Here is an 18,891-nt window from a genome sequence, read left to right on the forward strand (position 1 = left end):
GGCCAGCTCACGCTGTTTGAGGTCTCTCCAGCTTCCTTCCTCTCCAGCCTCCTCAGTACCTCAACTACATGGGGAGGGGGGGAAGCCTGTCGAGCTAAAAGGCAGAGTGGGAGGTGTGGCGGAGGTGATAATCATCTCTACTGCACCTCCTGCTCTGCACTGAATACATGTAAGTCTCTGAATTTGGGGTCTGAGTATCAGGGGCAGATCCCATAGGATCGTGCCCTAAGTGAATTAACTAAATGTTTGTAATGGAATGTTACAGATTATCCTGATGCAGTATCAGGTCCAGGCATTCCTAATGTTGAGATTGGATTACTACAATGCATTCTGTCTACGGTTGCCCGGACGGGTATGTCTGGAAGCTACAACTGGTATAGAATGAAGTGGCACATCTGTTGATGGGTCAGCATGTGACATCTGGGGTGAGCATGTGACACCTTTGCAGAAGGAACTGCACTGGTTGCTACCAGACCAACTTTTGTTGTTAGTGTTTAATTCTCTAAATAACTTGGTATCAGGGACTGTTTGACCCCCTATGTTCCTGCCTGATCAATGCAGTCATTTATAGAAGCCCTCTTGGTAGTACCACATGCTCCTAAGATTCACTTTGCTTGCTACTAGTTGGAGCAGGGCTTTTAGTGTAGAAGCGCCATAATAGCTTCCCATGGATATTAGGTGTGCCTGAACAATATTGGGATTTTGGCTCATGCTTCTATTTACTTAAGCCTTCCTAGAAGAATGATTTTAGCTTGGTACATTACCAGCCAAAGTATTGCACTGGGTTTATATTTTATTGTTTTATTGTGTTTTAAATGTTTAATTTGTGCACTACTTAGATATTTCATAATGGTAAGTGATATATAAATATTTAAATAAATACTTCATGCATGCTTCCCCTTTGACTCTCTCCTCCTCCCCTTATAATGGCTGCTCCTAAGTTTGGAGCCTAAGATTAAACCACAGTTTCCCATTTCAGATATAACAGGGAAATTTGGTTTAAATTAACCAGAAGGGAGGAGTGCTCAGGCTTAAGGTTCATGCTAAAGTGAAGTCCTGCTCTTGCAAGTCAAGGTTTCTTCAGTCTTTCAAGCTGCTTGTTAATAATGTTTATTATTTAATTTTTGTAAAGCTATTTTAGCTACTTAGCTATACATGTATTAACTGAGATGTATATAGCAGATGCCTAATACCTATATACTGTGTCTCATGCCTTCCCTCCATTTCAGTAAACGTCAAATGCATATTGCATATTAGATTTCATTTTTATGCCATTACCCGATAAAATGGATAGGTACATTACTAAGGCTACAATTCCGTCCACACTCACCTGGGAGTAAATCCCATCAAACATAGTGGGACCTACTTGTGATTAAATATGCATAGGATTTTGTTGTAACTCTGATCCCTTTGGTGTTTTGTACCTGATTTCATTTGTCACACTTAGATCCAATTCACATTTTATGCAGCAGGCACCGTTCACTGATGTTTGCCATGGTACACCTGAAAAGTGTGAAGGAGACAAGTGTTCCCAACACTGTGGGGACACATGGCACAAGTGTTGCTTTGTTGCTGTATATCTAGACATCATAATAACTTTAACAATTAGCCCTGTTCCATTTCTACTACATATAACACAAACAATTAAGTTTATTGACATCTAGTATTTCATTTGTAGTGTATCATACTATTTCCCCAGGCCTCTACTGAAATAGTCTCTTTGTATGAGCAGCTGTTTATTTTGACTAGATTGTGTTCCTTTGAATGCTAGTCAGATTCACCAGCTGTGACAAAATACAAAGCTAGGCATTTCACTGGACAAGAATACAACATTCAAGAAGAAATGATTTCACGGACAGAAGAATGGTAGATAAGAATGTGTAGGCTGTTAAAAAGCCCATGAAATTTCTTCCAGATGCATTATAAATTGTAACATTTGTGGACATTTTCTGAAGTTCTTGCAATCCCGAGGTTATACTTCATGGTTGCTAGTAAATTGTTACCAAGAATGTGCTGAATGAAGTAGGATTATTAACAACAATAATCTTGCATTCATCTGCCCTCCCAGTAATATATAGACTATTTCTTTATTGGCAGGCATCATTAGCAAAACATCCACAGACCATAATCCCTTACAAACCCTTAAAATATTGCAGTAGCTAGGTACATATCAAACAAAAGCAAAAATACTAAACTCAGTTTCAGTTCTCCCTTAATTCTGGTGACCTTACAGCTGTATCAGCTGCAGAAATGTTTGGTTTCCATAAATAGCTGACAGTTTTATTTGGGCAACTATTAATTGTTTAGATAATTTGTTGTCCTTAAAATAAACTAACCCTTTAAGGTTTTAGAAAAAAGTATTGCCATCAGCAATATTTCCTAGATTCAACCTTTACAGAGGCTTGCAGCCCTGAGGAACATTCTTTGTATATTTATTTATTTATTTATTTATTTAAGGATTTTTATGCCGCTATTCAGCCAAAAAAGGCTCTCATGGCGGCTTACAAAAGTTTTTCTTAGAATCATAGAATCATAGAATCATAGAATAGCAGAGTTGGAAGGGGCCTACAAGGCCATCGAGTCCAACCCCCTGCTCAATGCAGGAATCCACCCTAAAGCATCCCTGACAGATGGTTGTCCAGCTGCCTCTTGAATGCCTCTAGTGTGGGAGAGCCCACAACCTCCCTAGGTAGCTGATTCCATTGTCGCACTGCTCTAACAGTCAGGAAGTTTTTCCTGATGTCCAGCTGGAATCTGGCTTCCTTTAACTTGAGCCCGTTATTCCGTGTCCTGCACTCTGGGAGGATCAAGAAGTGATCCTGGCCCTCCTCTGTGTGACAACCTTTTAAGTATTTGAAGAGTGCTATCATGTCTCCCCTCAATCTTCTCTTCTCCAGGCTAAACATGCCCAGTTCTTTCAGTCTCTCTTCATAGGGCTTTGTTTCTAGACCTCTGATCATCCTGGTTGCCCTCTTCTGAACACGCTCCAGCTTGTCTGCATCCTTCTTGAATTGTGGAGCCCAGAACTGGACGCAATACTCTAGATGAGGCCTAACCAGGGCCGAATAGAGAGGAACCAGTACCTCACGTGATTTGGAAGCTATACTTCTATTAATGCAGCCCAAAATAGCATTTGCCTTTCTTGCAGCCATATCGCACTGTTGGCTCATATTCAGCTTGTGATCTACAACAATTCCAAGATCTTTCTCGTTTGTAGTATTGCTGAGCCAAGTGTCCCCCATCTTGTAACTGTGCATTTGGTTTCTATTCCCTAAATGTAGAACTTGGCATTTATCCCTATTAAATTTCATTCTGTTGTTTTCAGCCCAGCACTCCAGCCTATCAAGATCACTTTGAAGTTTGTTTCTGTCTTCCAGGGTATTAGCTATCCCACCCAATTTTGTGTCATCTGCAAATTTGATCAGCGTTCCTTGCACCTCCTCGTCCAAATCATTAATAAAAATGTTGAAGAGCACTGGGCCCAGGACTGAGCCCTGCGGCACCCCACTCGTTGCCTCTCCCCAGTTTGAGAAGGTTCCATTGATAAGTACTCTTTGAGTCCGATTCTGTAGCCAACTGTGGATCCACCTAATAGTTGTTCCATCTAGCCCACTTTTAGCTAGTTTGTTAATCAGAATGTCATGTGGTACGTTGTCAAAAGCTTTGCTGAAGTCAAGATATATGACGTCCACAGCATTCCCACAGTCCACAAGGGAGGTTATCCTATCAAAAAATGAGATCAAATTAGTCTGACAGGATTTGTTCCTGACAAATCCATGTTGGCTTCTAGTAATCACTGCATTGGTTTCAAGGTGTTTACAGATTGACTTCTTTATAATCTGCTCCAGAATTTTCCCAGGGATGGATGTCAGACTGACTGGTCTGTAGTTCCCAGGTTCCTCCTTTTTGCCCTTTTTGAAGATAGGGACAACGTTAGCCCTCCTCCAGTCATCCGGCACCTCACCCGTCTTCCATGATTTTGCAAAGATAATAGACAAAGGTTCTGAGAGTTCTTCCGCTAGCTCCTTCATTACTCTTGGATGCAGTTCATCGGGCCCTGGAGATTTGAACTCATTCAAGGAAATTAGGTGTTCTTTGACCATTTGTTTATCAATCTCAAACTGCAATCCTGCCCCCTCAACTTCTGCTTCACTTTTTCCAGGGGGGTCATAGACCCGCTTTTGGGAGAAGACCGAGGCAAAGTAGGAATTGAGCACTTCAGCCTTTTCTTCGTCATCTGTTATCAATTTGCCATCCTCATTAAGCAGCTGAACCACCATTTCTTTCCTCTGTCTTTTACTACTCACGTATCTGAAGAAAGCCTTTTTATTGCTTTTAGCATCCCTCGCTAATCTCAGCTCATTCACAGCTTTAGCCTTCCTGACGCCATTTCGGCACTTCTGCGCCACTTGTCTGTACTCTTCTTTTGTAGCCTGGCCTTCCTTCCACTTCCTATATGTATCCCTTTTTGTTTTCAGTTCATCAATAAGCTTTTTGTGGAGCCACATTGGTTTCCTCTGTTGTCTTCTATCTTTTCTCCTTGTTGGAATTGTTTGTAACTGTGCCTTTAAAATTTCATTTTTTAGATACTCCCACCCATCCTGCACTCCTTTTCTCTTTAGGCTCCCTTGCCACGGGACCTTACTTATTATAGTTCTGAGTTTATTAAAATCAGCTTTCCTAAAATCCAGAGTACGTGTATGGCTACGCTCGACTTTTGTCTCCTTCATAATCAAGAATTCAAGTATGACGTGGTCACTTTCCCCCAGAGTTCCCGTAACTGCCACTTTATCCACTAAGTCATCCCTATTGGTCAATAACAAGTCAAGGATTGCCGATCCTCTAGTTCCTTCCACCACTTTCTGTAGGAGTCCCTGCCTTGACAGTCCCTGCCCACAGGCTTACAATCTAAAAGACATGACACGAAAGGAAAGGGGATTGGGAGGGAGGAGGGGGAAAAGGAAAGCAAATTCAGGCACTATAATCTTAGTTGTAAAGTTCAGCAGTTACAGATGACAGCAGGAGGGAGGGGGCTCTCAGCTGGAGCTGGACCCAGGCACGGGGAAGAGGTGCCTGGCTGCTGCTTCCTCCCTCACTGGTGGCCTCTCCAGAGACAGTTGGTAGCAGGAGGGAGGGGGCTCTGAGCTGGAGCTGGACCCAGGCATGGTGGAGAGGTGCCTGGCTGCTGCTTCCTCCCTCACTGGTGGCCTCTGCAGTGACAGTTTTTAGCAGGAGGGAGGGGGCTCTGAGCTGGAGCTGGACCCAGGCACGGTGGAGAGGTGCCTGGCTGCTGCTTCCTCCCTCGCTGGTGGCCTCTTATATTTAAGATATAAATATATCTTACTACAAGTATGAGGAAGGGGTCTCAATAGTGGGGCATACATTGCCCAAGGTGCAGATGGAAAATAATTGCAAATGGGATGGGAGAATAGCCCTTATTAATTCCTTTAAGAAGCACCATAGTAAAATGTAAGCCAATTGCAAGAATAAGCAACACGGGGCCCATGGGTACAAACGTGCCTGCAGGCACTTGTCTTGGCACCCACCTAGCTGCCCTACCGCCTTCCACTTTTTTTAATTAACATGTTTTTTACTGTCATGTGAGATTGCTGTGAAATAGATTTCTGTTGGTGCTGAAAACTGTAGGTTCAAAAGGAATTGTTTAGTGTGTTAGAGCTCAGATCTCAGCTCTGCCTTGTACTCAGACTTTGGGCAGGTTACTTGTCCTTTGCCACACATAGAATCCATTTTGTGGTGGTCCCTGGGTCAGTTTCTCAAATTGCCAAATGTATTCCCACAGCCCAAATGTTGCCTACCTCTAGTCTCTTGGGACAGAATGCAGTTTATACACTTCCGTATAAGTTGCTCAGTGCCGCATTATTGATGTTTTGGTTGGTCAACCCTACCAAAAAGCAACTACTATATGAGACAGAGGCTTTTGGAATATCTCAACATGAGAGGGCAAGAGCAGACAGCATTTTGGTTTGTGTTTTGTCCACTTTTACTGGCTAGATATTTTCATATAATCTCAAGAAATAATAAAAAAATAGATGTTATTCTAGAAACATAGTAAATGTCTTACCTTCATTGATTAAAGTTAATGGTGGAATCTTGAAAGGGCTTTTTGTAGGAGAAGTAGCTGGATCAGGAGGTGGCCTTACATCTCTGTCTCTAGGATAGCTTGGATCTCTCTGAATTTCATTACTTCCTAGGAGTCCTGGAGTGTAGTGTTGGCTGTTAGGAATGTGATGAGGTACTACTGGAACTAAAGGTGGAGAACCATGTGTGTCCTGCCGTGAGAATATTCTGAGACATTGTTCTTCCAACAATGAGATGATGACTGATTGATTATTAACAAGATCAGTTAGTGCTGCATATTTTACTTCAAGCTCTCTGTACCTTGATGTCATCTTCAACATTTCAGTTGTGACATTGAGGATTTTATTTTCCAGCTGGGAAAGCTCAAGTGAATTGTCCCGTTTGCGTATTATCTCATGCAGGAGCTGCATATATAGTTGAGTAACCCGGGAATTCATGTTACGACTCTCTTTTCTCAGCAGTTTTACTTCATTTACTATATTCCCATCCACATCCACCACTAATTGCAAAAGATCAATCTCTCGTTTTTGTTTGGATAATACATCCTTCATATTCTCAATGTCCATCCTAGTAATTTCATCTTTTTTGTTCTCTGGACCTGGGCCTCTGGTATTGACGCAAATTGGTCCAGTTATTTTTTGTTCAGGGACAATGAATGTGTAGCCACACTTTTTCCCTTCCTTCCCTGCTTCTGTGGAACGTGGGTATCGTCTAGGAGAGTTTTTATTGAGTTTAGACTGTTCCATGTAATGTCCATTGGATAATAATAGTAACAGCAAACTCAGAATCCATGAGAATGTCCTCATTTTCAAGTAATCTAAATGGGGGGAAATAAAAATAACTATTGTTAAGGCACTTTATTAAAAAAAACACTATCAATCCATCAATGATAGGAGGAAGATTAGCACAAAATTATTTAATTATTTATTTATTACATTTCTATACTGCCCAATAGCTGGAGCTCTCTGGGCGGTTCACATACTAGCAAATCATGTTGTACTTGGTCCTGGAGTGGTGGATGGCATGCAGATTACAACTGGCAAAACTTGTAGATATTAATCTGCTTCTAGTCACCTGCAGCAAACCTGAATTACCTCTAGGCGATCAGGCAGGGAGGCTTTCCAGATTTTCAGTCTACAGTGTGGGATCCACTTCAAAATGGGCTAAATGTGTGAGTAGCATGATGATATGTGTGCATGAGGCAATTTCCTGGGAAAGACCCACACAATCAGCTCCATCCATTTTGGTTGTTTTGTTCTTGTGCATTACCCCTGCATCATGAGGTGTCACCACACTGAATTGGCGCCCATACAGCAGGATGTATGTGTGAAGGGATCCTGAGTATCATATATGTGTAGATGGCCAGGCATTGTAGGCTAGTAACTTTTATGGCCCTATTTGCAAGGCTGGCATGGCTAACTACTTTGAGTTAACTGTATATAAAGCATGCCCAGCTGCTTGGAACCTGCTATACCAGGAGACTTAGCAGTAGCAGTAGAAAAGACCACATTATAAATTTAAATAAACAGTTTAGTTTTACAAATGAAAGAATGCCAATATGGCAAGTATGATTTCAGGTAAGCTATAATAACTGAGGGGTATTAGGTATTGCTCTGTCCATTTTTATTTTCAAATAGAATACTAATGTCATTTCCATGAATAATATCTTCTCACTGGTTCTGATCTTTTTATTTCTTTCTTTAAATGTTATAAACAAAGAGGCTCTAATTTGGCTTCCTTTGAGATCATAGTGGAGACTTGCCTTCTGGAAGATACTGTTGATCAAATGTTTAGCATTTTGTGAAATTTTGTGTCTCTTGTACCACCTTCAAATTCCACATGCATAATTCAAAGGATCCCATAGTGTCAGATGAGCTTTAACTGATTACCTGGTGTCAAATGGTACCGCACTTCCCCCTGTGGTTATATGGGCCACAGTAATATGTGAAACTGAAAAATATTTTTCCATAGCAACCCTTCTTCTCCCAGCCTCCACTCTCCATCCAACTCCTTTAAACAACAATTTTAGTTTAGCAATTTCCTCAGAAAAATACCAGATGGTATATCTACATAAACAGTAATAAATTAATTACTACAAGAATTAAATGAAGACTGCTCACATACTTTATACAGATTAAAGAAGAGAAATATCTTAGATTCTTTCTTGCCATTCATAATATGAAATAAAAGCAGACCAGTAAAGCTGAAAATTATCATTCGTATTGGCAGATTCTTTTTGTTACACACAGCATACTAATGTTGAACCTTTTGCCACCTCCCATACTTTAATGATCTATGTCAAGAAATCCATTTTCTTTTTGAGATTCAGCTGCCTGTAATAACTTCATTTTTGTGGAAATGGACTTGCATCCACTTGTTAAGCTACCTGCATGAGTTATCTCATGTTGATCTGATTTCAAGGCCACAGCAGAGCACTTGCCAAATTAAACTGAATGATTTCAGCTGGGCTTCTGTGAGAATTTTCTACCCCCTCCCTTCCAAAAGCCTGAAGAAACTATCCAGCCAGCTGGTGATTGGCTAAGGAGGTCACCTCACATTTGTCAAACCTTTTGTAAATAAAACAAGGAGGATTAGAGGGGTTTTCCCCCTTGGGTTTTTGTCTTCAGTCTTGGTCTTTCATATTGCTTTTGGGTTTGAAACTCTCTTGATCACATATTGGGTAGGGTGACCATATGAAAAGGAGGACAGGGCTCCTGTATCTTTAACAGTTGTATTGAAAAGGGAATCTCAGCAGGTATCATTTGTATATATGGAGAACCTGGTGAAATTTCCTCTTCATCACACCAGTTAAAGCTGCAGGTGCCCTGCCCTCTTTTAAATCTGGTCACTCTAGTGTAGCTCCTGCACCTTTAACTGTTGTGATGAAGAGGGAGTTTCACCAGGTTCCCCATATATACAAATGACACCTGCTGATATACCCTTTTCTATGCAACTGTTAAAGATACAGGAGCCCTGTCCTCCTTTTCATATGGTCATCTTAATATTGGGCCTTGTCCTGTTTGTATTTATATCTTGCCTTTCTGCTGGTTTAGCCAAACATTGAAGTAAGGAATCTGCTGAAATAATACTGTATTTTGTTACTTTTTGTGCTGTTTTTGATTGCTGTTTCTCTAAAATAAAATAAAAACCCATGCCAAATCCATTTGAACGCTGGTTAGAGCTTATATGGGGCTTATTCTGTGGCAGTGAGGGTGGCAAAGAAGGATTCATAGTGGTGTCCAGTTAGGCTTTCCGGGGCAGTAAGGGACCTGGTACAGAGACATTCGGTTGTAGCTTCGGTGGCACGCTGTGATAAGTTTGAGTGTTTCGCGCTATGTAGATAAGTTCTGACAGATACTAACAATTTTAAGTCTCCAGAGTTTGTGCAACTCCAGTAGTGGTGTCCAGAATACCACTACTGGAGGAATTTAAGCTGTTGAGGCCTCAGGTTGTGCTTTCGCACTTGGCCTTATGAAATGACCTGTGCTGAGAGAAAGACGGGGGTGAGGGAACTGTGCGTGTTCTCTTGGACCACGTAGTGGCCTTTGCTACATTTGATTGGTATCTTCCTGGATAGTTCAAATTTTATTAAGGCAACCCAGCATGGGTTTTAGCCAGATACAAGAGTCATGATATACAAACATTACATTACATTACATTACAGCATTGTATTAAACTTCAAATATTGAACTTTTACATATAAAACATCATATAAAGTGCTGGGATTTTTACCAGCAATCTTAGTTATCATCAGGGGACACTAAGTCTTTTCTAATTTTTACTGCTTTCACTGCAAAGCAAGCCAGGTTTAACAAGATGGATTTCGCAATGTTTGTAAATAGGTAGCCAATTTTATCCAGATCTGTATAATGAGTAATTGAAGCCAGAACTCTCGCTAGATGTTTATCCCTAGGGGTGTTGTATAGTTTACAGTATAGAACATAATGAACTGTATCCTCTACTGCTTGGTCACCACAAATCCATAAACGTTGTTCTCTAGGGATGTTTTTGAATCTCCCCTCTCTAAAGTTGGATGGCATTGTCTGGAATCACAGGCTGGTAAGCGCTTTGTGAAGGCCAGGGTTGGTAATTTCTGTCAGATATTTTTCTTCTTTATGGGTTAATTTTATGAGCCGAAAGCTATCGGAAAATCTAGAGACTTTAATTGCAGCCATGTCTATTTTACAAAAATAGCTCTGCAGTGCTTGTCTTATTGCATCACGTTGATGTTGTACGTCTCCACCTGAAATTACTTTAGGATCGAGGCCAAAGTTTCTTAGTCTGATTTCGCATCGGTCTATCCAGTTATTTCTGAAGGGAGAAATTCTCTCTTCATTTACACAGAGGCTTACTAATTTGTTTATCGGATGTTGTATTCTAAGATAATAGAAAAACATAGTCTTCTAAATATAGTATGCTATAGGCAATACCCCAAGTTCCACCCTTGAATAGCAGGTGGGAATTCCTGGTGGGAGACCTAGCAGTGTCCTTAAGAAGTTATTTTGGACAACCTCAAGTGAGCGTACATTCGTGCCCCCCATATTTCAGCACCGTATGTTATTTGGGGTACCACTTTCTCTATAAATACTCTACTAGCCGGAGCTACCAGCTGACCACCTCTAACCTTAGCAAATCTTAACACGGTATGCGTTGATTTTTGTGCTTTCAGCTTTGTTGCCACCAAATGACTGGACCACAAGCCATTTTGCTTAAAGCAGATACCTAAGTAATTAAATTGGATGGTTTGTTCCAGAGAATGACCGTTTAGCATCCATTTATGTTTAGGGGGGCGAGCTCCGAATACCATTACTTTAGTTTTTAAATAGTTTATACACAGATGTTCCTTCCTGCAGGCCTCCCCAAAAGCTTTAAGCATTCTTCTCATTCCTATTAAATTTTGTGATAATAACACCATATCATCCGCATACATCAGTATGTTCAGTTTTCTCGAACCAACGGCTACAGGAAAGTTTGAATTACCAGACAGATAACCAACAATATCATTTACGTATATATTAAACAGGATAGGTGCTAATAGGCAACCCTGTCTAACCCCTATGGATGTTTTAACTTCCTTCGACAGTTGTCCTCCCCTTCCAGCTCTAACTTGGATGGTCGTATTTGTATATAGGTTTTTAAATCAAAATCAGAAGACCTATGCTTAGGTAACGTAAAGGGCAGGTATAGGTAGCTTTTGTTATTTTTTTTTGCCTGGAGTGTTGTTTCCAAACATATGCCTTTTATTCCTCTTCCCCCCTCCGCCCCTTCTTCATTGTAAATATGGAACCAAAGTTAGTAATATTTGTTATTTTCTAGTGGTGTTTCCCAACCAGAACATTTAATAGGAAATGTCCACCACACCAAGAAAAAAAGCTATGAAAATTATCAATATAACCTCTTTTTTATATTGTTAAGCGTGATAGAGAATGTTATAGGAAGACCTTCATCTGTAAAGATCTTATCATTTGAAATTACTTTTACACAAAATTTGCTGTGTAGACTATCATATGCAATATTTATTATTAGATCTTTATCCCATCCTATAACAATTGTTCAGTGGGAGGATTGCAAATAGTTAAAAGACTAAAATGCAACACAGACAGTTAAAATAGATAATGCAACATTTGAAAGACTAAAATACAATAGAAAACAATGAACAGCAGAAGAAAGATAAAGATATATAAGAACAGTCATAAAAGTCTAGAATTGTGACTCTAAAGTGCCTGTGAGAAAAGAAAAGCCTTTGGCTGACGCTGAAAATAATTGTAGACAGTGTTTGGGGAGGGCATTCCATAAGTAGGGTGCCACAACTGAAATGTCTCTCTCTTGGAGCCACCTGCCTAGCCTCCTTTGATGGGGGTACCCAGAGGAGAGTCTCCAAAGATGGCCTAAGGGTTTAACCAGGTACCTAAGAGAACAACATAGATCTGTACATACAAGTACAATATGACGAAGCATGTCAGCCCATACTGAAACTTGATGGAAACAGTAATATTTCTTTCACTGAACTACTATAAAGATGATCAGTAAAAAGTATTATTATTGTATTCTGCAATCCATATGCATATACTAACAAATTTATGTTAGTTTGCTATAAAAATTAGATTAGCACATCTTTTCTCTTTCAATCGTGTTCCTCCTGCTGAGTTTCTTTCTTCCTCTCTGCCACCCATACCACTACCATGGCCATCAGCCACCCCTCTTACCGCCCTTTATTCTTATTGCTACCCTCCACACCTGTTTCCAGTCCAAGAGAAAAAAAAGAAGCTTTATAATAGCTATACATGCACACTCCCACACACTACAGGTTTTAAAGCAGAGATGGGCAATTTGCAGGCTCTATGCATCCCTCTGCTGTTCTCCATGGAGCCCTATCCATTTCACACCAAAACCCAGCTGATCAGCCACCTATTGTTATTATTATTATTATTTATTTATATAGCACCATCAATGTACATGGTGCTGTACAGAGTAAAACAGTAAATAGCAAGACTCTGCCGCATAGGCTTACAATCTAATAAAATCATAGTAAAACAATAAGGAGGGGAAGAGAATGCAAACAGGTGCAGGGTAGGGTAAGCAGGCACAGGGTAGGGTAAAACTAACAGTATAAAGTCTGCACAACATCAAGTTTTAAAAGCTTTAGGAAAATGAAAAGTTTTTAGTTGAGCTTTAAAAGCTGCGATTGAACTTGTAGTTCTCAAATGTTCTGGAAGAGCGTTCCAGGCGTAAGGGGCAGCAGAAGAAAATGGACAGAGCCGAGCAAGGGAAGTAGAGGCCCTTGGGCAGGCGAGAAACATGGCATCAGAGGAGCGAAGAGCACGAGCAGGGCAATAGTGTGAGATGAGAGAGGAGAGATAGGAAGGAGCTAGACAGTGAAAAGCTTTGAAGGTTAACAGGAGAAGTTTATAGTGGATTCTGAAGTGAATTGGAAGCCAATGAAGAGATTTCAGAAGCGGAGTAACATGGTCAGAGCGGCGAGCCAAGAAGATGATCTTTGCGGCAGAGTGGTGAACAGAAACCAACGGACTGATGTGAGAGGAAGGAAGGCCAGAGAGAAGAAGGTTGCAGTAGTCCAACCGTGAAATAACCAGTGCATGAACAACCATCTTGGCGGAAGAGACAGACAAAAATGATCAAATCCTGGCAATATTATACAGGAAAAATCGACAAGATTTAGCTACTGCCTCAATATGAGGAATAAAGGAGAGCGAGGAGTCAAATATAAAGCCAAGGCTACGAGCTTCCTTGACCGGAGTAAGCGTAACATCATTGACGCTAAGAGAGAATGAGAGATGAGGAGAAGGTTTAGGAGGAAAAATGAGCAATTCAGTCTTTGCCATATTGAGTTTCAAACGACGATGAAGCAGCCAAGCTGAGATATCTGAAAGACATGCCGAGATACGATCGTGAACATCAGGAGAAAGTTCCGGAGATGACAGATATAGTTGTGTATCATCGGCGTACAGATGATATTGGAGGCCATGAGATTGAATAAGCTTGCCCAAGGGCAACATGTATAAGGAAAACAACAACGGGCCAAGCACCGAGCCTTGCGGAACCCCTACTGAAAGGGGAAAGGAGGAAGACGAGCTGCCATTAGCCAACACGCTGAAAGAGCGACCCGCTAGATAGGAGGCAAACCAGTTATAGACAGAGCCACAAAATCCAAGGTCATGAAGGGAATCTAAGAGAAGATCATGATCAACCGTGTCAAAGGCTGCAGTTAGATCAAGGAGAATAAGAACGGAATAATGGCCTTTAGACTTGGCAGTAAGGAGATCATTGGTGATCTTAGTAAGGGCTGTTTCGGTGGAATGCAGAGGACGGAATCCAGATTGAAGTGGATCCAAAGCAGAGTTACTAGAAAGAAAGTCAAGACAGCGAGAGTAGACCGCCCACTCCAGGATCTTTGAAACAAACGGCAACAAAGAGACAGGTCGGTAGTTAGACAGAGATAGCCTATCAAGAGTAGGTTTCTTGAGAATGGGAGAGACTGTAGCATGTTTAAAAGCAGAAGGAAATGAACCAGAGGACAGAGAAAGATTAATAATATGAAGCAAGGAAGGGAGGATAGCAGGAATAAGATTAATAAAGACACGAGAAGGAATCAGATCACGAGAACAAGTGGAAGGCTTCGAAGAGCGCAGTATTGTAGACGGTTCATCCGCTGAGACCGAAGGAAACGCAGAGAAATTTGCAGGAGGAACTGACAGATGAGGAACAGGAAGTGGAAGAGGAGCAGAGCTGGCCAGATCAGAGCGGATAGTTTGGATTTTAGCATTGAAAAAAGAGGCAAAGTTATTAGCAGACAGAGAGGCGGGGAGAGATGGCGGATTAGGCTTCAGAAGAGAATTGAAGGATGCAAAGAGCCGCTGAGGATGCCTAGCATTTGACTGGATCAGCGTTGAGTAGTACTGCTGTTTGGCCAGTGAGATGGCAGAAGAGAAAGAGGAGAGTACAAATTTGTAATGGACAAAATCCGCCCTGTCCCTGGTCTTACGCCAAAGGCGTTCAGCTGCCCGGGAACAAGAGCGAAGGTAGCGGAGGAAAGAGGTGAGCCACGGTTGGGGTTGAGAAGGGCGAACTATCCGAGTTGTAGATGGAGCAAGATTATCAAGAGTTGAAGATAAGGAGGAATTAAAGAAGGAGACAGCTGAGTCCAAGGAGACAGCCGAAAAGACAGAAGGAAGGGAGGAGGCTAGAGACTGGGAAAAAGCCTCATAATTGATAGATTGCAAGTTGCGACAAGAGCGAGAAGCGGGACGTGAAGGAGGAGGATTATGAGTAATATTGAAAGAAACTAGGTGATGATCTGACAACGGAAAGTGAGCAGTAGAAAAGGATCACTGTTTCCCGCCACCAATGGCAGTGGGGTAACAGTGATCTCAGAGAGGATCACTGGTGGGTGGAAATCACTTCCCCACTCCTGAAGTGATTACATCTCAATGGGCAAGGAAGTGAGGTTTAAACCTCCCCATCCCTGCATTTTGAGAAGTGGGTGGGTGATGGGGAAGAGTTTGTGTCTGTCTGTTTGCATGTACATGTGCACTCCACCCACGCCAGCACTGTATGCATGGCCTGCAGAGCCAAAAAGGTTGCCCAACCTTTCTTTAAAGGGATAATGGTCCTGCAAACAATTTAAAGGGATATTGGTCTTGCAAAATGCGCAGTATCCCTTGTTTTATTGGAACTCTTTTATTAGTGCTGGCGACAAAAGAGAGACGAATGAAAATGGCAAGGTGATAGTAAGAAGGACAAGTGGCAGTAACCAATGGTTTCGAAAAGGTTACAGCAACTCTATAGCTGTATTTTGTCATAGCTGCCTACCCTAGATCAGTGACAAATTGGCTGACTTAAGGAATTCTCAATGGCTGCTTAAAGATATTTGAACTCTTGCCTCCCAGCTCCCTATATACTTTAGGAAGAAGGCAGATCTGGCCAGAGTGACATATGCCTTAGCTGCATCACAACTGGACTACTGCAGTGTGCTTTACATGAAGCTGCCATTGAAGGGTGTCTGGGAACTTCAGTTCATTCAAACTATAGCAGCTAGGATGCTGACTAAGCCAGGTATCAGGGGCAGTGCATTAGTGAAACAACTGCACCAGCTTATTTTTTGTGTCTGAGCCCAATTCAGGATGCTCTTTTTGACTTTTAATTATTTTTATTTATTTATTTCTTACCCACCTCTCCCTCTGGATCGAGGTAGGGAACAACATTGAATACAAAAATACAGTCAAATACATAAAACTGATTAAAAACATATAAAACCAATACATTATTAAAATCTTTTAAGACATCTTAAAAATCAACTAGGTAGGCCTGCTGGAAGAGATCAGTCTTTATAAAGCAGGGTCTTAAGGACAGCCTCCTTTACATATGAATCTGCTCATACATTAAGATTATCAACAGAGGACCTTTTGGTTCAGAACTCATGCCATTAGAGTCTTTAGAGTCCCCCCCCCCCCGAGATCTGCTTTGCCCCCACTTTATTTGCTTTCCACTGTGTTGTTGAGCTTTCTGTTTACAAAGGCCTTTGGCCTTCAAAGATCTGGCTTTAGAACCTGGCCTATGCTGCTCTTATGGGAGGTGGAGTATGTCATTTTATTGCTGTTGTATTGATTGTTTTTCTCTCTTGGTCTGCTGCTCTGGCTATTATAGTTTGTTTGAATCGTAAATTAGACTTCTTGTGAGCAGCTTTGAACTTTTATCAGGAAAGAAGGGGTATAAATATTTTAAATAAATAACCATAATAACATTAAGCAATTAAGAGGTTTTCAATAAAGAAGTGCAAAGTGCATGTTATTGTCATTTAAGAGCATGTATGAATGGCAATTTGGCTTTGCGTGAAATGATCTGCTAACAGCAAATCGTACATTTCTCTGCCAAATTAATGCCCTAGAATAGTCTGTCTCTGATTTTCCAAGCATTTAATGCAGATGTTTAACTTCATATAAATACACTTTTGTATAAATTCAAATCGTCAGCATTTGAAAGGGATAACTACTGACAAAACTTGCAGAGCTGCTCAAAACCTCTCTTCAACCATGAGTTGACTGCTATTTTAGCCTGCAAAGTTAATACCTATGTGGAAAGGAAAAGTATATCTAATTGTAATCTTTTGCAAGAGAAAGTCAAGGTAATGTCACTCATTATTCATCTTTTAGTTTTGCTGGGTTTCATTTAGTTCAAAGACATTCATGATATCTGAAGTGGTAATATGATGAAACCTCTGAAACAACGGAATGGGGATACAAACTCTAAATCCAATCTGCCCAGTTCTTCTGTGGAAGCAGTCTAGGTCAGGATTGAGATGGTATATGAAAAAGAATGATTCCGAACCACTTAGAATGGGTTTTCGTGTCATTCTTTTCAAACCTGCTACAAAAAATAGTGTAGGTGCTTCCAGTTTTTGGATACCAAAAATTCAAGCTGCCTTCCAGTAATCATCTTTAGCTTCTGCCTAGCTTTCAGAGAAGATATATCACAGGTTGTCTGCATCCTAGCTTGCAATCTGATTCCAGTTGAGAATGTATTCAAGACTTATTGAATTTCTGAGAAAATGCTATCATAGGTAGCTGGATATTCTGAGATGTTCCCTCATAAGTACTCAGAAGAGAATTTCTTGGCTTTTTCCTGACCAAGAGCCAGGCCAATCATAAACCAGTCTTGACTACAACCTGCCCCTTCTTACAAGTAGAAGCTGTTGGATAGATTCTATTGTCATTGGGCATGTTGTTCCCTGTATGATATACAAACTGATATGCTCCAGTCTTTTCTTCAAGCAAAGACACTTGTCAGTGACAGAGCTTATTGTTTTCTATGGCCTTATATATTGAAGAAATTTGGCCTCCATGAGCAAAGGTTTTTCATAACATTCCATCACAATAAAATGATGAGTATTTTCTCAAGTTGCCAATATAAAATCTACAGGATTATTCTTTAATTTCTTTCCTTCTTTTGCTTTTAGATATATGGACAATACTCTGATTGTTTTCCCTCCTCAGATACCTTGTAACATGTGATGAAATCCATACTGTAATACTGTCTTCCTATCTTGTGCTCTATCAATGCCTAGAATATTTTTTTCTTTAAAATATATATTTCTGTTATCCTATTATGTCCTGAGGTAAACTTGCTGAATTGAATTTGTTCTACACTGTGTTACTATGGAAACTAAGTAAGCAACTAATGTATTTCTGTTTATTACTTTCTCAATTGTCTAGATATGTTCAAACAGATTGTTAATGTGAGCAAAGATTTGGTTAGAGTACCATAACTATTTTTTCTGGACTAATTTGTGGATCTGACTTGATAGAATTAGCTTTTTCTTCTGTTTCTCACTATACTTTTTATTGCTAGCATTTAATTAGTAACAAACAATTAAAAAAAGCTTTCTAGCCTAACTGAATTGCTATAGTGCAACAAAGGCATCTGCTCAAAATTTATTAATATTGTAAAACAAAAAAACTGTCTTGTTTAAACTGTACCTGGCAAAAAATGGGTTTGCAAAGGAATTATAAATGTGACAGATATTTTAGCATATTTTAACATGTGCACCAAAAGGCATTTGTTACTTGAATGGTGGTCTTCATGTTAAAGTGCAAGAATCTTAGGAGTAGATGCTAAACTGTAATATATATCTATATTCATATATATCTATATGTTTCCATTTCTCATACCTTCCTGCACTGCTGAATCTGGCAACATTTTGGATATCTTAAAAAACAAACACCTCAATCCCTGCCAAATATTTATAGTCTGAATAAACTGGAGATTGCATATTTAAGTACAGAATGTGTATAGTCTGGTATCATGACTTATGAGGGTAGAACAGAATCTTAATACAGTATTTTATCACATTGTTTTAATTGCATGTGTTTGACCTCAAATAATATATTAAATTAGATCAGCTATTAATTTAATCCTGCTCTTTTAGTCATTAGGAGTTTATTCACCATAATTGAAAACAGATTTGCTAAATGGAGATATTTATTTTCTTTAAGGACCATCATCAGAACTTTTCATTGACTTTTCATTTACTCTGATTTCTCAGGAATGAAACCTCAACCTGAAAATAGGACTTTGTACACATAGTTTTAGAACAAGACCAAATTTACATTTTTGTTTACTAGTCAAGTGCGCTTTCAGTTAGATAATAATATTTTCCCCACTGGGTACCATTCTTGTAGCATGAAGAACTGATGATGTAGTATTGAATAAAATTTCATTTATGCCCAGTTTTTCAACAAGATTTATTCTGAATTGTCTTTGTTGATTTTTAAAGTC

General features: G+C 40.2%; 2 protein-coding genes across 3 annotated transcripts in view; one reads left to right on the top strand and one right to left on the bottom strand.

Annotated features, from left to right (window-relative positions):
- The window catches only part of RALGPS2 (Ral GEF with PH domain and SH3 binding motif 2), a 142,828-nt gene that overhangs the window by 80,147 nt on the left and 43,790 nt on the right, over window positions 1-18,891 (top strand). The gene's annotated exons all lie outside the window — the stretch shown is intronic.
- Window positions 1-18,891, bottom strand: part of ANGPTL1 (angiopoietin like 1) — a 33,340-nt gene that overhangs the window by 12,292 nt on the left and 2,157 nt on the right. The window contains exon 2 of the mRNA XM_063134340.1: window positions 6,083-6,916. Coding sequence (XP_062990410.1) covers window positions 6,083-6,905 — 823 coding nt within the window. The 5' untranslated portion in view covers window positions 6,906-6,916. The remainder of the gene's footprint in view (window positions 1-6,082; window positions 6,917-18,891) is intronic.

This window comes from Elgaria multicarinata, chromosome 1 (assembly GCF_023053635.1).
Source record: "Elgaria multicarinata webbii isolate HBS135686 ecotype San Diego chromosome 1, rElgMul1.1.pri, whole genome shotgun sequence".
Taxonomy (NCBI): domain Eukaryota; kingdom Metazoa; phylum Chordata; class Lepidosauria; order Squamata; family Anguidae; genus Elgaria; species Elgaria multicarinata.